This window comes from Geotrypetes seraphini, chromosome 10 (genome assembly GCF_902459505.1).
Source record: "Geotrypetes seraphini chromosome 10, aGeoSer1.1, whole genome shotgun sequence".
In the NCBI taxonomy this organism is placed as follows: domain Eukaryota; kingdom Metazoa; phylum Chordata; class Amphibia; order Gymnophiona; family Dermophiidae; genus Geotrypetes; species Geotrypetes seraphini.
The window spans coordinates 94,998,317-95,019,572 of NC_047093.1; the positions used below are offsets into that span (position 1 = coordinate 94,998,317).

General features: G+C 43.0%; 2 protein-coding genes across 4 annotated transcripts in view; both read right to left on the reverse strand.

The window, feature by feature from the left end:
- Nucleotides 1–6,241, reverse strand: part of NELFB (negative elongation factor complex member B) — a 139,623-nt gene extending 133,382 nt beyond the window's left edge. The window contains exons 1-2 of the mRNA XM_033961919.1: nt 5,695–6,241; nt 63–226 (exon numbers count right to left, since the gene is read on the reverse strand). Of these exons, the coding sequence (XP_033817810.1) occupies nt 63–226; nt 5,695–5,961 (431 nt within the window). The 5' untranslated portion in view covers nt 5,962–6,241. The remainder of the gene's footprint in view (nt 1–62; nt 227–5,694) is intronic.
- Nucleotides 6,242–12,604: 6,363 nt separating this feature from the next.
- LOC117368313 (dual specificity testis-specific protein kinase 1-like) overlaps nt 12,605–21,256 on the reverse strand; it is a 174,495-nt gene continuing 165,843 nt past the window's right edge. For all 3 annotated transcript variants that reach the window (XM_033961852.1, XM_033961851.1, XM_033961853.1), the window contains one exon: nt 12,605–14,190. In XM_033961852.1, coding sequence (XP_033817743.1) covers nt 14,089–14,190 — 102 coding nt within the window. In that variant the 3' untranslated portion in view covers nt 12,605–14,088. The remainder of the gene's footprint in view (nt 14,191–21,256) is intronic.

Here is a 21,256-nt window from a genome sequence, read left to right on the forward strand (position 1 = left end):
TTGTCAATCTATTTTGACAAATACTTTTATTTCAGGGAACACTAAGACATGAGTAAGTTTACCTGTCCTCATCTTTGCCTTCAGAAGCAATAACAGAAACTCTTTCCAGCAACTTTTCCCTCAGCTCATCAAATACTGTTTGATGGAATTCCAGCCTGGGAATGCTGTGTAGGTCCAAGAATGGCAGTGCCGATTGCAGAGAAGGTAACAGGACACCATTTTCTGTCTAGGAAAGAATGGAAGTGCTTCAGAATAAACTTGGGTTAAGTGCTTAAAAGTTGAACCTTTTGCATTGTCTTATCGTCTTCATGTAACTTCTATACTGCCTTTCTATTTTGTTTTCCATAAACTACTGCATATATTTTCTTTGCCTACTTTACTTGAAAATGTAGTAAGAACCAAAACAAAATAGTATGCAACTTACACGTATCAACTTGCTGCTGCTACTACTACTACTAATCATACTGCTCACTAGAATCATAGCAATACACAGAACAATCTTGACAATCTAGAAGCTAAACTTGAAAAAGCAACTCAATTAATTTGAGCGCAAATTATAGCAATACCAGTTTGACAACTGTGATAGCTCCTTTATCTGGTGGTTCCTTTTTTCATATATTTTTTGAAGTTCAGGAATTGATGTTTATGTTGATACTATAGTAGCGTGATTGCTGTGTTAGTCTACTATAAAGTTAACAAATAGAAACAAAACAAATAAAAAGGCGATACCTTTTTTATTGGATTAACTTAATACATTTTGATTAGCATTCAAAGACAGAACCACCTTCTTCAGATCAAGTATCACCTTCTTTTGTTTTACTTATGTTGATAATGAGCCAAGCTGGCATGGGAGAGTCACTCCACCCCCCCCCCCTTAATGCTCCTGCTACGTGCCTAAGGTGCAAGCTACAGGTGCGCTTCTTAGCGCAGTTCACAAAAGCAACAGAAATCCATACTGACCACAAGAACTAAATTACCCTCACATCCACAATACAACATACATCAGTGGACTAGAAGACAATCAACCATCTGGAACTTATGAATGTTCCACTTCTCCAGTCGGGTAATTTAAAATCCTTTCATGCTCCATACCTACAACAGACATCCTCTATAATAAAACCCTAAGCGCGCATGAGCGCTTAGGGTTTCGTGATCCCTGCCACCGTGCTGTGTGCCTTTGTGCCGAATTCGATTTGCGGCGCATGGGGCTGCTCACAATAGCTTGCAGCGCGTGGAGAGATTTGAGCGGTGGTTTGACTCCTGCGCTGCCACTGTCAGGATGCCTCTTTTCACCCCGGACCAGCAAACGCAGCAGCCATGGGGCATTTGCTAGGTTGGCCCACTTCGATAATGCAAGGTGGGCCTGCCTAGCAAAAGCCCCGAGGCTGCCCGGGTTAGCAGATGCTGGACAGGGGGAGCAGGGAAAGGAGAAGGAGAAGGGGTACTCTACTGGACAGGTGGATCAGGTAAGGGGTGCTGCAGGATGGGGGGGAGGTAAAAGGAAGGGAGAAGGCCTACTGCTGGACAGGGGGAGCAGGGAAGAGGTGCTGCTGGACACGGGGGAGGTAAAATGGAGGGAGAAGGGCTGCTGCTGGACAGGGGGAGCAGTGAAGGAGTGCTGCTGGACAGGGGGGAGGTAAAATGAAGGGAGAAGGGCTGCTGCTGGACAGGGGGAGAAGGGAAAGGGTGCTGCTGGACACGGGGGAGGTAAAAGGAAGGGAGAAGGGCTACTGCTGGACAGGGGGAGCAGGCAAGGGGTGGTGGTGGACAGCCGAGGAAAGAGAGTATAGAAAGAAAAAAAGACAGACAGAGGCCAAGGAGAGAGAGACAGAAAGAAAGACACAGACAAGCACATCTATTCTAGCACCCGTTAATGTAACAGACTTAAAGACTAGTTGCAGAATAAACTTCAATCATGAAGTGGTACGTAAACTTTCTAAGCCTTTTAAACTTAACAGAAACTGTAAAACAATAAGTAAACCTTTTCAAACTTGGCACCCAACAAATCATAACTCCAAACCATGAAGACCCTTCTCACAAACAAACCTATACTTTAAAAACTCTTCCTCCTTGCTTTGCAATCTAATCCCTACAATCTCCAGCACTGGCCCACAAACAAAAAGAAAGCCAGGTCCCCTCTGCTAGAACTCACTCTAACCTATGCTGTTTGCATCACTCAACACCATCTAAAACAACCCTGCACAACATATGGCCCGCGGGCTGCATGCGGCTCCAAAAGGCTCTCACTGTGGCCAGTTGGGCTTTAAATTAGAATTGATGGGCAGGGTGATCAAAGCCCCTGGGGTGAGTATAAGCCCTCAAGTGAGTAAATCACTGAATACTTCTACACGGATGGGAAAAGGGGGCAATATCTGGAAACAGTATATACTAAGGCTTGTTGCAGGTTTAAACTAAACTAAACCTTAGGTTTGTATACTGCGCCATCTCCGCAAGCGCAGAGCTCGGCACGGTTTACAGAGTTAAGAGGAAAGGAACTACAATAAGGGATAAAGGAGAGGGACTAAGAGGAAAGAGAGGGACAGAATACTGGAGAATGGGAGGTGATTAGATTTTTGCAAAGAGCCAAGTTTTCAAGTGTTTGCGGAAGGATTGGAAGGAGCTTGAGTTTCTGAGTGGGGATGAGAGGTTGTTCCAGAGTTCTGTGGTTCTAAAGGGGAGAGATGTTCCAAGTTTTCCTACGCGGGATATACCTTTTATAGAGGGGAATGATAGTTTCAGTTTTTGGGAGGGTCTGGTGGAGTGTGGTTTTGAGGAATTCCAAAAGAGTGGGATAACGGGAGGAAGGACGCCATGTAGGATCTTGAAGGCTAAGCAGGCACATTTAAAGAGGACTCGAGTATACTGGGAGCCAGTGGAGCTTGGAGAGGAGTGGGGAGACATGATCGAACTTGCCTTTTGCAAAAATAAGCGTAGCCGTTTCTGGGTCTCGCTGCATCTTTGTCAGGTAGAAACAAACAGACGTTTCAGCCATCATGCTGTGGCTTTCTTCAGGGTATGCTCTTAAGTCTGCAGTGTGACTTTAAAAATAGTGGGTTCACTGACCTGATTGGGAACCCACCAATTTGAATTTTGGACTTTCACAACAAAATTCAAATTTCTGACCAATTGACTTTCCCGCCAAAATTCAAATTGGTGGACTGCCCTGTTCCCAATCAGGTCAGTGAAACCACTAATTCCAAAGTCACACTGCAGACTTCAGAGCATACCCTGAAAAAAGCCACAACATGGTGGCTGAAATGTCAGTTTCTACCAGACAAAGATGCAGCAAGACCTGGAACCTGCAACAAGCACAATGCCAGCTGTGGAAACCCTGAGAGAACAGTATATACAGTGGTACCTTGGTTTGTGAGCATAATTCGTTCCAGAAGCATGCTCATAATCCAAAGTGGTCGTATATCAAAGCAAAGTTCCCCATAGGCCATAATGGAAACTCAGATGATTCGTTCCACTGACTTACTAGGTACATCTCTCCACTTCCCCCGACCCATATCTCTTCTTCTGTCTTCTTTCTCCCACTGCTGTCCTCCACTTTGACATCCCAACCTCCCCTGAGGCTACCGGCGCTGCTTCCTCCCTTCGCAACCGAGATCGCCTCCTCCCCCCACTGACCGGCCATGTGCTTACCTTACCTTACCATCCATGCACCAGTGCAGAAAGTGCCTGCCGCTGGTTCTATGCTGGGCTGCTGTGGGGCTTTGAGCATCTGCGCATGCTCAAGGCCTTCTGGCTCTCACCCTCTCCGAGAATCTCATGAGAATCATCAATTTTGTATCAGGGTTTTGCTTCTTAGTTATCAAGTTGTTGCTTTTGAAACGTTTATGTTGTTTTGTTAGCATAATGTCAAGAAAGTGTGCAAACCACCCTGACGTCTTCTGTATACAGAAAGTCTCAGAAGAGAAATATGACTCCACTTAAGGAAAGCCTATGAACTCTGTTTTGGCTGCAAAATTGGAGAGCATGATAAGGTTTGGGCACCTCACGTGTGTTGTAAATCTTGTGCCAACAACCTTGGAGCATGGCTGAAAGGCATTCGGGCATCAATGCCATTGACTGTGCCAATGGTTTGGAGGGAACAGAAGGACCATTGCATAGATTGTTAATTCTGCTCAACCAAAGTGTCTGGATTTTCTTTAAAAACAGAGTCAAATTCAATATCCTAATCCTGAATCTGCAATATGACCTGTGCCTCATGATGACAATCTTCCAATTCCTAAACCACCTGGAATACACTGGATTTGGAAGAAGGCTCTGAAGCATGTGCTGATGACTCTATGGCCCAGATTCACTAAAGATAGTGACTCAATCATTCTTGGCAAATTCTCAAACAGCGATTGATTCACTATCAAGTTTGTATGCAAATGATTTGCACGGAGGTACAAATCATTTGCAAGCAAAGTGAGCGATTGAGTCAGTGTAGAGCCCTGACAGTAGTGACAGGAGAAGCAGCCTCCTGTCACTCAGGGCTTCTGCCGGGTTTTTTTTTTTAATGGCACAGATATTTTGCATGTATTAAACACGCAAAATATCTGCCAAATTAAATTAAGTTAAAAAAAAAAAAAGAACGCCCCCCCTCCCCGAACCAAAAAAAAAAAATGGCAAGAGGGATGCCCACTCCCTCCTGCCAATGTCCCCCCTCCCTGCGCAAACTGATATGGCAGAAGGGATACCCACTCCCTCCTACCATTGGACCCTCCCCCATTGTCATGTCGCCCTCCCCCCTCCCTGTACCTTTAGTCAGGAGCAAGACAGGTGCTCAGTCCCTCCTGCTCCTCCGCCGTCTACAATGCAGGCCTTAGGCCCCACCCCAGTGTACCATGTGATGTACAGAGAGGGGACTAAGACCATGATTGGGAGGAGCCCGAGGCATCTGAGCCAATCAGGGAGGAGTCTAAGGAAATCCCTGATTGGCCAAAACAAAAATGTCATAGTACTCACTTTGCAATTTATTCAGCAACCCAAATCTTGTTAAAGCATTTGAAAAGAGTACCGTTTCCACAAAAAACATGATTCTTGGTTTACGTAGAAATACAATTTCAGACTAGAACATTTCTTGAGCATCATTAGTAGCTTTGTAATATTTGAATACCTCTATCATCTATTACGCCTTTTGTTCTACAACTGCTTTCACCTCTTGACTCAGCAACAAATTAGTTTTTTTACATATTAAGGAAAGTTACGTATTTTTATAATGACCCACCATAAGTTTAAAAACTTGCACTTCCCAATACCGTAATAATCCTCAGCCATTTGTACTACAGTCACACTTTGCAACTAAACACCTGCATATCATATTCATATATGTAAATAGAGTAGCGTGCACTGCTAACTCATAATAGTCACTGTTAACTATTCGCTCTCAAGAATTAACGAGAACGACAAAGAGAGATTAATTAGATTGCCTGTTTTGCTATCTTAGGTTAAACTAAACTAAACCTTAGGTTTGTATACCGCACCATCTCCATAGTCGTGGAGCTCGGCACGGTTTACAGGAATTGTGGTGAGAAAGGAACTCCAAACATTTTTTCCTACCACGATGAGACTTTGCAACTAACAGCTTAACCTTCCTTGCCTTGCTCTGGACAGCAAGATAAGAATACTTAGTGAATTTTAGTGCACTTATAGCTAGCACTCAGAGAAGGAGGGAAGCTCAGGGCTCTTTCCTGGCCCCAGTACCTGGAACTGCTCAATAGCTTTCAGTGGTTCAGTGCAGTTAGTCAGGGTCTCCTTCAGATCTTCGCCGTTAGCGACGCCAAGCTCCGGTAACCCCGCGAACATTCCCGCTCCCCTACACCGTTCCCTTCTCGCTGTCCGTCTCGACGTTCTACGCAGGCGCACGCAACCGTCATCAGTCGTCCGATCCACTAACTGCTCCCCCAAGCAAGGCTCTCCCTGCTCTAGAGGTTCCGAGAGATGGAAGGAGGGATGGCAGACAGTTTCCATAGCAACGAAATTAGGCAATCTTAGATTTTGAGCTTAAGGAGTCCGTTTTCGCACTAGAGTTAATATATTTTTCTTGACTTGTTTTCAAGTACTATTCTCTTTTCATTAATCAAAGGGCTTGCTAAAGGAAGCATTACTCAGTCACAAGGCTTCTTTTCCGGGGTGTACTGAGTACCGGCAGTTTTTTCATTGCCTGTTAAAAATTGATCCCTGGTCCTCGACCGACCGCAAATATTAATGAAAGAACCCAGGTTGTTCAAACCCATTGGTATCTTTCCATAGATTTTGTGGCTGGTAGCACTTTGGGACCTGGTGGTTATTGTAGGGCGTGTCTTAGTGATTACCCCCACCTAGGGTTAGCATATGGTTAAAGGAAAAGGTTGACAGACTAAAACATCCGGGTTTTACTTCCACTTCAATAGAAGTAAAACTCGAATGTCTCAATCCGTCCTCTTTTCTCTGGAGCCATATGGTAACCCTGCCCCCAGCCCTAAAGAGTGGTCTGGCATTTGAGTATGGCCACCTTTTTTTTTTGCTAGAAAAATCATGCTGGTAATCTGGTCAGAGTCAAACAATCAGTGATGCCACTGTCTCCTGTCTCTCAATCATTACATCCAGAGTACCAGTACAGATCACACTACTTTCCATGAAAAGGAAGTCAGAGAAGAAAAACCAAGTAGCCCAAACTATGGAAAGAAGTCAGAGTGTGCTCTGCTAATGCCTCCCCTGTCTTATCTCTGCATCTACAAGTGCATACTCAGAACCCTATGGGGGCTCGAAACTTACACGTCTAAAACCCACCTAACCCGATGTAGTAGTCCTGCTACCCATTCATTTATACCCTGCTGATGACACACTATGTGAAACTTGAGTCGTGGGTTTGGGGGCATGGTTCACAACTGGGATTACAAGGTAGACTGTTTATGTTAAGCAGTAGGAAGCTGAATTTGAAGACCTGCCTTGTCTATCAGATAAGTTGAAATTTAATTTACATATGTTAGTGATGTTTGACGTTGGTAAACTGGGGCTGTAACAGTGCGATGATGGTCCCAGGTAGCGACCTCTGCTTATGACACTATTATAGCATGTAGGTTTGCAGATTTGAGCACATTACACACAACAAAAAAAAAATTTTAAGGTGGTTTTTTAATAATGTGGTGCACATATGTATAGACACTGGTACTGATTGTATAAAGCCTGTGCGTTTTTACAATATAGTCTATTTAAAATCACAGGAAAGTCAAATTGAAATACTCCAAAATTGTAGTGAATTGAATTTTAGTTGCCAGGCATTAGACCATTCTTCTTACATTTCAAGATCTTTTCCATGTTTTCCACTCCCTCCTGGGTGTCCACTCTCTTACAAATCTTGGTATCATCTGCAAAAAGGCAAACCTGACCTTCTAACTCTTCAGCAATGTCACTCACAAACATATTGAATAGAATCAGCCCCAGCACCAGCCCCTGAGGCACTCCACTACTCACTCTTCCTTCCTCTGAGTGAATTCCATTAGCCCCACCCTCTGACGTCTATCCATCAAACAGTTTCTAATCCAGTTCACCACTTACAACTGCTGTTGTTACTTGCTCATGGCAGTTCCATACGGTTTTGGCGGTGTTCTCACCAACAGCAATCGGGACATTATAAACGGTGAAGCCTTGCACGCTTGTACCACCAAAATCATATGGACCTGCCATGAGCAAGTAACCGCAGCAGTTATAAACCTGCAGGGAGGAGAGTGGTGCAGAGGATCAAACCTATTAATATCTGACTGGTTCCAGATGATGCCTTATACATAAGGCCCCCTGAAATTTATTGCTGAGTATCTCACACACAGCTCTCATCAAGAGGGTAATTTTATAAGATTTTTGGGGCATAAAGGGGACAATTCTATAAAGTATACATGTAAATCATTAAAATAATGACAGGTTCTGTTTCTGGTGTATGTAAGATAATAATATAATTTACTATGTTACACACACCAGAAACAGAACCTGTAATTTTAATAATTTACATGTATACTTTATAGAATTGTCCCCTTTATGCTCAAGTTTATTTAGTATTTGATATACTGTTCATTGATAAGTAGGACAACTAAGCAGTATATAGCCCCCTTTTACTAAACCACAATAGTGTTTTTTAGCACAGGGAGCCACGCTGAATGCTGTGCGCTGCTTACAATGCTCAAACAGTTCCTATGAGCATCAGGAGCAGCACACAGCATTTAGCACAGCTCCCTGTGCTAAAAAACGCTATTGTGGTTTAATAAAAGTGGGGACAGTTATTAAGGGGTCCTTTAAGCACGCTATAGTAAGCACTTTCATGTGCTTACCACAGCATAAAATGGTGTACTGCAGGGCATGCTCAGGTGTTCCATGGCACTTTTGATGAGTGTGCACTATTGGTGTGCTGAAAAATAAAATATTTTTTTCACCGAGGAGGCATTTCTGCGCTAATCAGCACAGCCAGATTTCCATACACTAAGGCCCATATTCTATAAATGGAGCCTTATATTAAGGCCACTTTTTATTGCAGCTTGGTAAAAAAAAAAAAAAAGCCCCTAAGAAGGGTCTTTTTACTAAGGTGCGCTAGCCATTTTAGCGCACGCTAAACGCTAACACATCCATTATATTCTATGGACGTGTTAGCGTTTAGTGCATGCTAAAATGGCTAGCGCACCTTAGTAAAAGGACCTCTAAATAACTAACCAAAGAAAAATAAAGAAATTAAAACATTAACAGAGAAACAGCTCTAGGCAACTGAAAAAAGGAAAAGGAAGAAGGAAAAATAAAAAAATTGCTTAGTTGTTAATTCCAGGTGCCCTGTCTTCTCCAGCTACATTGATATATCCACCAAAATATTCAGAGATCAAAACTTTTTATGAAAAAATGTGTCTCTAAGCCACTTTTACATTTACAAAATGATGTCTCCTGCCTCAGAAGTATAGGTAGGCTATCTCAATATGGGGTTCTACCACACTAAAAACTGAATTTCATATAATATCTAGCTAATAAAATGGTGTGATAGCCTGAGTGGATGTAAGGTGCGGACCCTCCACAGACACAGTCAAGCCACAGTGTAAAGTAGAACAAAATTTTTTTATTGGATTAGGCATCAATTATACATTCTGAGTTGTTTCAGTCACAGGTCTGGTAACTCAGGAGTACACATCATCTTCATGTAACTCAGTTCAATACAAGGAGTGGTTTCTGCCGTTACAGCTAGCTAGCATGTATATAGGAGTATCAACTTAAAGGTCAGCATTTAACAGACAAGGAGGGGCCTGTTAAGCCACAAGGTCAGCAATTCACAATATTCAACTGAGAACTTTTCTATCTTGGCCACTCTTCTGGTTCTGTGTCCTTAACGGGTGGAAGTCTACCATGAAGGGCTGTTCCTTCCTGCTCTGGGTTTTTATTTCCTCGTGAACTGGACTGTACCCTCCTTGATAAGCATTCTAGAGCTAGAACTTCCATAAAGTGACCCTGTGAGGGAGTGTACTTAAGGAGAACCGTGTTTATTCACACATTTAATCACATGGAAAGAGAGGACCACCAATAGGTTCTGCTATGAGGATCTGAGAACCTTAGGTGATGTATATGGAATTAATACACATAACAGAAATAATAGCAAACCAGAACAATGTATCATGTAAACCATTGTCAAAACCTTAAATAAAATTCTTGGTAAAATAGGTAACCAATGGTAGTTCCTATTTCTCTGGTGTTGTACTGCATGCAGAGTCTGGTATCTTAGGGTTTCATTTGTATATATTAAGACTTTTAGTTTGTAGTCCTGTATTTGCATAGGGTTTATCTGTGTTCTGCACATGTGACCAAGGCCAGATGTTCTGGTAGGAATGAATGTTGTGAAGTGTTGCTGGTGTTATTTGTTGGCTCTCATTCAGCAATTCTGGACCCAAAATGACTCTCACTTAAAAATTAGCAAAGATCACTGCTTAAGGCACCTGAAGAATGCCCCTCTGCTCAGCACAGCCGACCACTGGGGGAATAAGGGTGGTCATGCCTTAAGCCCTCCAAGGGTCATCTGGTCAGTTTGGCACATTTTTGACCCTTAATTTGTTTTTAAAACAGTTCTAAATGGTGCCCTGGACGTTTTGTCAAAAGCTTGATTATCCCTGCAGAACGTCCAAGTCCTAAGCCTGCCCAAAACACACCTCTAACCCCCTCTCCCCTAAGATTTACTACTACTACTATTAATTATTTCTATAGCGCTACCAGACGTATGCAGCACTTTACAGTCACAAAGAAGAAGAAAACAGTCCCTGCTCAAAAGAGCTTACAATTTAAACGGACAAGACAAACAGGATGTCATGGATACAGTTAAGGGGAATGGTTAATCTGGTGACTGGGCTGTAGGGCAGTGGGAAGTAGGGTTAAGAATTGAAGGCTATATCAAAAAGGTGGGTTTTCAGTCTGCTTTTAAACAAGTTAAGGGGCTTCTGCATCTTCTGTGCACTTCTCTGCATCTGCCCAGAATAGCTAACACCTTCATTAACTGATTTAAATGTGCTCTGCGCCGTCTACCCAAGGCTTTGCGCAGAGCTCATGCACAACTTGTTTCTAGAGAGGGCAACATAGAGTATCATGCTCAAAAGTTGAACCGCTGTATAATGCCTAGCATATTGGCCCCAAGTAACATCTAAGACAGTATGCTAAAGTGCCTATGGCAATCTATGAATTACTCCATAATTCCTAGATTATAATTTAGAAGCAGAGTGGAAAAGGAGAGTCAGGGTGAGAAAAGTTTAGATACATAAGAACATAAGAATTGCCACTGCTGAGTCAGACCAGTGGTCCATCATGCCCAGCAGTCTGCTCACACGGCGGCCTTCTGGTCCAAGACCAGCACCCTAACTGAGACTAGCCCCACCAGCGTACGTTCCTGTTCAGCAGAAACTTGTCTAACTTTGGTCTTGAATCCTTGGAGGGTGTTTTCCCCTATAACAGCCTCTGGAAGAGCGTTCCAGCTTTCTACCACTCTCTGGGTTAAGAAGAACTTCTTTACGTTTGTACAGAATCTATCCCCTTTCAACTTTAGAGAGTGCCCTCTTGTTCTCCCTACCTTGGAGAGGGTGAACAACCTGCCCTTATCTACTAAGTCTATCCCCTTCAGTACCTTGAATGTTTCGATCATGTCCCCTCTCAATCTCCTCTGTTCGAGGGAGAAGAGGCCCAGTTTCTCTAATCTTTTGCTGTACGGCAGCTCCTCCAGCCCCTTAACCATCTTAGTCGCTCTTCTCTGGACCCTTTCGAGTAGTACTGTGTCCTTCTTCATGTACAGAGACCAGTGCTGGACGCAGTACTCCAGGTGAGGACATACCATGGCCCGGTACAGTGGCATGATAACCTTTTCTGATCTGTTCGTGATCCCCTTCTTTATCATTCCTAGTATTCTGTTTGCCCTTTTTGCTGCCACCGCACATTGTGTGGACGGCTTCATCGACTTGTCGATCAGAACTCCCAAGTCCCTTTCCTGGGAGGTCTCTCCAAGTACCGCACTGGACATCCTGTATTCGTGCATGAGATTTTTGTTACTGACATGCATCACTTTACACTTATCCACGTTGAACCTCATCTGCCATGTCGATGCCCATACAGTTTAGATTTAGAAGAACTGGAGACAAAGGGCCAAATTCAATAAACAGCGTCTCTATTGTAGGCGGCGGTAGGCATCCTATCGCTGTCTAACCAGCCAATCGGGATGCACGTTTAAAAAAACAACACTCCAAGGCAGGCTGCCTACACTGTAGGTGTTTTCGCATGTCTGGGGAGATGCATAGGGCCGCTTAAGCTCGCCCAAGGTTAGGTGTGGGCGTGGTTTCACCATGGAAGTGGCCTTATGTGAGCTTAGGCAGCTCTAGGAATCTCCTTAGGGTTGTGATAGGCGCTTGAAATGTAGGCCAGCAAAATGCTGGTCTACATTTCTAATAGGCACGGCCGCTGAGCTAATCACGGCAAGGGAATCTACCTGCCGCAATCAGTTTAGTGGCTGCAGTAGGGAACTCGTTGCCCCTGTGAAGTCGGTTGGCAGGAGGGATGCCCACTCCTTCCTGCCGGAACCCCTGAAGCCTCCCCGAATGTCTGCAGCAGGAGGAGTGTCCAATTCCTCCTGCTGCAATGGCGAATCTTCCTGACACAGTCCACGGCAGGAGGGATGCCCACTCCTCTTGCTGCTAGCCCCATCACCCCCAAACACTCCCCAACTCCACCACAACACCCTCGAGATCCCCCTGAAAATCCCTGACTCCACACCAACATCCCCAAGATCCCCCTGCCACCTCCTGAACGCCCCTCATACTTTTATCTGATGGCCAGCAAGAGGAATACCCATTCCCTCCTGCTCATGCAATTCTCAAAAGCCGCTTAGGCGGCTGCTGAGACTGGGCGTACTATACAGAATCAGGCCCAAAATGACCAGAAAGACATCTAGAAAGTCAGTTTCAAAAATAGTTACTTGGACGTTTTGACTAGTAAGACATCAAAGTGTCAGTTTATGCTGTCTTTTGGATGCCTATCTTTTTTGAAAATTAGCCCAGTAGTTACAGGTTCATTGGGACCATTTTGTTGTGGGAAAAGAAGGATGTGTCTTAATTTCCAGTTGAAATGCATTGGACATTGACAAGATGAACAAATTATATTTCACAGAACGTTTTAAAAACTTTTTAACTCAGTATAAGAAAACTGTCTTAACTGAAGCACAGCTGGAATCACTGTGCATTCTAACAATATTATTTCTAATATTTAATTGCTTCAAAAGCACAGAAAGATTAAGAGGCACCTGCAGAAAAGCATTTCCTAACAGTCTGAAAACAGCAGGCCAGGGGTCTCACCCAAGCCACCAAAGTGTTACAGCATCTGATCCTCCATCACGCCAAAGTTCCTCATCTAGTCTATTTTGTGATGTCCCTTTAAAAAATGAGTCCCAGTGTCCACTGGCATCACCATGTCAAAATGATTGGGGGATGCAAAATATAATACAAAAATACCCCTTGCTGGACACAGTAAAGGAATTTGTTCAATATTGGGGGTACTCTGGCTGCTATGCCACTGTCCCACAGCTTCAGCATGCAAGGTTGATAGATGTACAGTACACTGTCATCACAAGACTCCATTCAAAGGGATTCCTCTGGTTTACCTTGATTCCCAATAGTTCTGCCTGAAGTTAATGATGAACAGCCCTTTTAAGCCCAAGCGAGTCCCTTGCAATCAGAAGCAACCACAGCTGTGTGTCTAATTTTTGATTTAAAAAAATCGGATCATGTTACTCCATACTACAGACAACTCCATTGGTTGCCTTTTGAGGCCAGGGTTTGGTTTAATTTGGGATGCTCTGTTATAAAGCTGTATATAGTCAGGCACCTGGTTATTTACCAGAACAATTTACATTTTTTTAAGGTGGTTCATCCACTAAGAATAGCTTCATTGTTTGTGTTCCCTCCAGTACAAGGATATCTTTACAAGAAGTTTTTGCTTTGAACAATTGCATACCAGGCTGCTGGTTGGGATTCAGAATTGCGTATTTTGTTTGCTTCTTCGGTTTCATATATGCATTTCCAAAAACTATTAAAGACATCTCTTTTTGTAAAAATTCTTAGGAAAGTAAGGAAGATGATATTTCTCTTGTATTTCACTGTGATGTACAGTCTCTTGATAATGTAAACCGCATCAATCTGGAAGGCATTGTGGTCTAAAAATGTATTTTAATGTAATGTAATATAACCTTCTTCTGGAGGAGTGCTTTGTAAGCCACTGTTTCCATCTGTAAATGTTAACATTTTCTCTAGAATCAAATTTAGGTAAAGCTCATAATATGAACCAATATTTTGTTGTTGCAATTTGCATAATTGCATTCACTTGGAAACTGTTCTACTTTCCTTATATGTTGTCCTTCATAGTCCAAGTTCAAGGCTCTGCTAAGAAAATTTTCCATACAATTTTTTTCTTTGAAAACCATCTTCTGTACAAGAAAATTATGTAGACATATGAAACATGGTTCACTAAACACCAGTTGGGCTGCTGTGAGCTTTTTCAGTGCAATACAAAGTGTACAAATAATTTACACCTGGAATGTGATCCTGACCCTTCAGAGGAGTCTCAGAAATTTTATCCAGATTTCTCATTGTCTTTTGGGGGTTCAAGAGTTTCTGCTAAATCCTCCAGCTCGTCCAGCAGCTCTGTGAAAGATGGCCTCTTAAATGCTTCCAGCTGGAAAGTAAAGACCATTTTAAGAATAATAATATGAAAGTGTATGTACTGTATTTATGTAACAACATTTGATAGACCACCATTCTTAAGAGTGAGCAGTTACAAATAGTTCTTTTCCATGTAATGATCAAACAAGTGAGAGAACAGTCACAAAAAAAGAGGGGAACCCCAGAACACAGTAGGATAAACTTTGACCCAGAATCTGGATGAACGCAAGATAAATTTATTGTAGCTATCTCAAATGTATTGTCCAATTTAGTTGAAGATGAAAATCCACGAGAAGTAATATAAGGCAAATAAGTGGAAACAAAAATGGAACGGATCCGACACAGTCTGTGTTTCAGTTGGATCTGCCTTCTTTGGGAGTCCTACTGGATCCACTATTTGTTAACAAGTGTTAAAATACAAAATATGTGATGCATTTTCAGGCCTTCTTGGTGGTAAAGTAAACATGAGCATCTCCTTTCTTGCAGTGCAGCCTCCAGCTTCTGGTTCAACTGACACTCCCACAAGAAGGCCAGAAAGTGCATCACATGTTTTGCATTTTAATGCTTCTTAACAAATAGTGGATCCAATAGGACTCCTGAAGAATGCAGATCCAACTGAAACACGGAACGTGTTGGGTCCTCTTCAAATTTTGGTTCCACTTATTTGCCTTATTTTATTTCTTATGTCAACTGAGAAGACATTTTTCAAAGCCTTTTTCCGAGGTAAACCAGAGCTGTACCCAAGGAAATGCGCTTTTACAAACCCACCTACCCTATGTGTGGATAAGTGTCTGCATGTAGTGTATGTACATGCAAATGCTTACCTATTTTAAAGCATTTCCAGAAGTGGAGTTGGGGAGAGGTACTTTCCTGTGGTCATTTTCATAATTACAGTATACACATACTGTGAAAATCTGGTACTTTTTACTCATGAGGAGAGGTATAATGTTATGAAGTTTCTGGAATCCGGTGGATTACAGGACCAGATGCAACATGGATTTACTAGAGGTAGGTCTTGTCAGACAAATCTGATCAATTTCTTTGACTAGGTGACCAGAGAATTGGGTAGAGGGAGTGTGCTAAATGTAGTATATTTAGATTTTAGCAAAGCCTTTTACAGTGTTCCACATAGATGTCTAATAAATAAACTAAGTGCTCTTGGGATGGGCCCCAAAGTGACAGGCTGGGTCAGGAACTGGTTAAGTGGAAGACAACAGAGGGTATTGGTCAATGGAGTTCGCTTTTAGGGAAGGTTCTGTTCTTTTTAACATTTTTATAAATGATATTGCTGAAGAGCTGTCGAGTAAGATTTGCCTCTTTGCAGATGATACCAAAACCTGCAATAGAATAGACCCCCCGGATGATGTGAATAACATGAAGAAAGACCTGGCAAAGCTTGAGTAATAGTCTGAAATTTGGCAGCTAAAATTGAATGCTAAGAAATGCAAGGTCATGAATTTGGGCTGCAAAAACCCGAAGGAACGGTACAGTTTAGGGGGTGAAGAACTTATGTGCATGACAGAACAGCGGGACTTGGGTGTGATTGTATGTGATGATCTTAAGGTAGCCAAATAGGTTGAGAAGGTGATGGCGAAAGCTAGAAGGATGCTAGGGTGCATAGGAAGAGGTATGGCCAGTAGGAAAAAGGAAGTATTGATGCCCCTGTATAAGACTCTGGTGAGACCTCATTTAGAATATTGTGTACAATTCTGGAGACTGCAGATTCAAAAAGATATAAAAAGGATGGAGTAGGACCAGAGGAAGGCTACTAAAATGGTGCGTGGTCTTCGTCATAAGGCATATGAGGACAGACTTAAGGATCTCAATATGTATACTTTAGAGGAAAGGGGAGATATAATAGAGACATTTAAATACCTATGTGGAGTATATGTGCATGAGTCAAGTTTCTTTCATTTGAAAGGAAGCTCTGGAATGAGAGGACATAGGATGAAGTTAAGAGGTTATAGGTTCAGGATTAATCTAAGGAAATACTTTTTTACAGAAAGAGTGGTAGATGCATGGAACAGTCTCCCAGAAGAAGTGGTGTAGACAGAGACTGTGTTTGAATTCAAGAAGGTGTGTGATTGGCATGTGGGATCTCTTATAGAGAGAAAGAGAATTTTTACTGCAGATGGGTAGACTACATGGACAATTTGGCCTTTATCTGCCATCATCTTTCTATGTCCTCTGAATGGATAAATGGAGGTGTTTAGGTTAAAGGGCTGGAAACCATACCTCTCTGCCAAGGCCCACTGGCAAGACTGCTAGGCACAGGGGTTAAATCTCAGTATATCACAATAGCCAAAAAAGGCCGCTGAGCAGGAAATGACTCAACACCAGCACCCTATTGGAGCAATTCTGTAACCTGGGTATTGACATGTATACATATGTTACATATCTATGTACTAAATTTCTTACTTAATAGGGAGATAATATTTAATCTTCTGTGACAGAAATAACTATATAATATTGTAATCACAGCTATAGTCTCTTGTTAATAATGTTGCTTTCTTTAATTTATTTTAAATATTATTGTGAAGTGCTCAGACCAAGTAACCCAAAATATAGTGAAGTCACTACAATGAGGTTAACAAGGGGACCATCATCGCCTTCACCTGTCCCTTGCCCTCCCTACGTGACCACGAACTAATACAGATCAACTAGATGTACTTATCTGAATAGGGGGGTAGTTGGTTTCGTTAATTCTCATTGGTGACTGTATACCAATAAAATTTATGTGCTCCGTTAAAATCCTAGAACTGTTCGTTCATTGTTCCAATCCCGTCCCCCCGACTCGAGTTTCACCTCTTCATCAGGGAGGGACACTGGTGAAGGCTCACTGAGATCAGGCTCACTCAAAGCAAAGCAAAGCCCGTTTGCTTTGAGTGAGCCTGATCTCAGTGAGCCTTCACCAGTGTCCCTCCCTGATGAAGAGGTGAAACTCGAGTCGGGGGGATGAACGAACAGTTCTAGGATTTTAACGGAGCACATAAATTTTATTGGTATACAGTCACCAATGAGAATTAACGAAACCAACTACCCCCCTATTCAGATAAGTACATCAAGTTGATCTGTATTAGTTTGTGGTCACGTAGGGAGGGCAGGGGACAGGTGAAGGCGATGATGGTCCCCTTGTTAACCTCATTGTAGTGACTTCACTATATTTTGGGTTACTTGGTCTGAACACTTCACAATAATATTTAAAATAAATTAAAGAAAGCAACATTATTAACAAGAGACTATAGCTGTGATTACAATATTACATATCTATGTACTACCATGGCACCTAAATGCTATTCTGCAAATACCCACTTAACCTCATAGCACATATTTGCAAGGGGGGAGTGTACACAGAGATGCCGCATGGGTGGGTCATAGGCAGAGCTCACATATGCAGTGTTCTCCCTAGGGCCTTTTAGCTGGGCGGTCCGCCCAGCTAATTTAGACCAGCGCCCGGCTATCATCTGCTGCCTCCGCCGCTGCTGAACATTAAAAAAAAAACAAAAAAAAAAAACCCGGCTTGGAGATTTCAGCCCGTAGCTAACTTATGCTCCGGGGCTCTATTGGGGGAAATGCTGCCGGGTCCTGCCTTCGCGGAAACAGAAAGTAGGCAGGACCAGGCAGCAAGAAGAGCAAATGCTTCACTAACCTATCTCCCGCCTTAGCCCGTAGCGAACGTTTGCTTCAGGGCTCTCAACATGTTCGTGCCGGCTTCCCTTCTCTTCCCTCCAAAACCGGAAGTTATGTTCGGGGGGGGAGAAGGGAAGCCGGCACGCACATGTTGAGAGCCCTGAAGCAAGCGTTCGCTACGGGCTAAGGCGGGAGACAGGTTAGTGAAGCATTTGCTCTTCTTGCTGCCGGGTCCTGCCTACTTTCTGTTTCCGCGAAGGCAGGACCCGACAGCATTTCCCCCAATAGGTGGATCGCGATCTTGGGCCAATCAGCCTTCCTCTCCCCGACTGCAAAATTGACTTCGGGGAGAGGAATACTGGTCGGCCGAAACAGGGAGAGCTTGGGGCAGTGTCGGTTTTCGGGCCTGTTATTGGTGGCGGTTTGGGTCCTGGTCCCCGATGGCAGTGGCAGTGGCTTGGGGGAGGGCAGGGAGAAAGAAAGAAAAATGGCAGGCAGGGAGACAGAAGGAAAGAAGAGAAACAGAAAAAAAAGAAAGGGAGGCAGAGAGAAAGAAAGGGCAGGGAGAGAGGAAGGAAAGTTTGGGGGAGGGAATGAGGTCTGGAGGAGAGGAAGCATATAGGCTAAAAGAAGGGAAGAGAGATTGGATGCACAGTCAGAAGATGAAAGTGCAACCAGAGACTCATGAAATCACCAGACAAGGTAGGAAAAATGATTTTATTTTAAATTTAGTGATCAAAATGTGTCTGAATTTATATCTGCTGTCTATATTTTACACTAAGGTCCCCTTTTACTAAACCGCAATAGAGGTTTTTAGCGCAGGAAGCCTATGAGTGTCGAGAGCAGTGCTGGGCATTCAGCACAGCTCCCTGCGCTAAAAACTGCTATCGTGGTTTAGTAAAAAGGGAGGGGGTGGGTATTTGTCTATTTTTGTATGGTTGTTACTGAGGTGACAGTGCATAGAGTCATCTGCTTTGACCTCTTTGAAAAACCCTGGAATAGGAATGATAATTAACATTTTCTATGCGTACAGTGTGCTTTGTGTTTTTTTTAATTTTATTGTTGGTAGATCATTTTGACTTGGTCATATTAAAAGTAGCTCGCAAGCCCAAAAAGTGTGGGCACCCCTGCTCTAGAACATCGCTCCTTAGTTTTATCAAGTGGTGCATTGAGGGGCCAGCACTTTACATCTTATCACCTCATTCTTTCTTTTTTCTCAAGTTTATTAAATTTTTACTATACCGACCATCAACGAGTATCTCCTCATGTACAGCACAGTTCTTTATTCTAAGCAGCTCTGGCACTAACAGTACTACGGGTGCCTTATGCTACTTTCACTACCACTTGCAGTCAGGTTCGGCATTTTATCATGGTTTTGGTTTTTTATTTAGTTTTTCACCAGTATTTATTTATTAAAACAGCCTTTTTTAACAGCCCGATGCCCCTCCCCTATCAGTGTGCATTCAATCCACTGCCGACACTGTTTTGGCGCCTCTTTCAACAGATCAAACATCATTGCCCCACTGTCGCGTGTTCACATTTATTCTGCGTACGAGTTTATCTCATCAGTGCAGAGACCTTTTCGGTAAGTCCATTTTACTCTCCCTTTTTTACTTTCCTGAATGCTGTGGTTTTATTCTTTGGTTTTAATAGAAGCTCATTTGAACAATAATTTAGATCTTTCCCAGGTTTCACTTTTCATCTACCCGGTCTTTTCTGGTTTCCTTTCTATAGTCTGCTTTTCATCTGGAGTCTTTTGAGTTTAGAATTACATTTTATGACATATTTTTGTGGTTATAATTGTATGACATGTCTAATTCGGTCAAGTTATCCATTCTTTTTATTATTTTTTGTCCCCTCATACAGTGGCAGACCGCCCCGGGTGCCAGCCTTAGAGGGGTACACAGCTGGCTGGATCCAGAACTTCTGAGCTGCTCTAAATGGCACCTGCACCTCAGCACGGCTGCCGTAGCATAGTCGGCAGCCACACTGAAGTGCAGGAAGGTCCTGCGATGACTGCATTTGCCGCCTCTGCCTCCGGAAGACGTAAGTGGCGTCGGAAGGGGTGGACTGGCAGCTGCAGTCATTGCAGAACCTTGCCACAACTCCCTGTGTCTGCCGGCCCACCCCCTCCAACATCACTTACATCTTCCAGAGGCAGAGGCAACAGAAGCAGTTCCCCATCACCAAATTTCCCCGTCCCGCCCCACCCGGCTACTTTTTCATGCCACCCGGCTGGAAAAAAATTTCTGGGGAGAACACTGCATATGTATATCATTGCTGTACTTATGCACTTGCACTTACACCAGCTCTATGGCTGTTTTAAGTGTGAGTGCCTAAATGTTAGGTGCCTTAATACCTGATATACTAGTATTGCATGAAGTAAAGTAGGCACCTACTTTCCTTTATAGAAGAATTTCCTGCTTTATATGTCCCTCCCTTCCTCAGATGCCTAACTGGAGGCACACTGTTATAGAATTGCTCCTATAGAATACACATTAGCACCAGAGTGTCAGTCGTTGTAGTGATACTGTATCACTATGAACATTCACATGGACTACCAGTAGTGTCTACACCAGGGCTGCCCAAGTCCGGTCCTCGAGATCTACTAGCAGGCCAGGTTTTCAGGATATCCACAATGAATATGCATGAGAGAGATTTGTCTGTACTTTCTTCTTGGTATGCAAATCTCTCTCTTACGCATATTCATTGTGGATATCCTGAAAACCTGGCCTGCCAGTAGATCTCGAGGACCAGACTTGGGCAGCCCTGGTCTACACTGTTTTCATTAGGCTCCAAAAGATCTGCCTAACTAGAGCAGACTAAAAGTCCTTCTAGCCCAGCATTCTATATCTGATGGTGCTAAGCAGTGAATGCTTAGAGTAAGTGCACATCTAGTGATCTTCAACAGCTATCATTAAGTCTTGCAGGTTTTTCAGGGGGGAGGGGGATAATGACAGAGAAGTCTATTGACAAAGACATGGAGACCAATGACGACTCTGAACTGTCAATATTTTTTGTTATACAGTGGCTGCAGCATCAAAATTATTAACAAAATCACAGGAACTACCAAGTTATTACAGTTTAAGTGTTATCAGTGTGGACTCCTCCCACCAGGCTCTAGTGCTTACAAAAATAATATTCCCTCAGAACACAAATGATATTTATCATACCCTTCCAGCTGCTAGTAGTTCTGGTACAGGGATGCATTGAATACAGCGGGGGAGGAGGGTACACTTTTGACTAGTCAATCTATCTTCCATATATTTGTCTAATCCTTTATAAACCCGTCTATGTCTCATGTATTGTTTTCCCTGAATGTTGTAAAACTTTTTAACCATGTTCATTGCTTAGAAGTATGATTAAGCAATTAATCAAATTTTAAATAAAACTTAAACTTGAAAACTTAATTATACTATATGCCTGCACAATGCCCCATGGCCATGAAT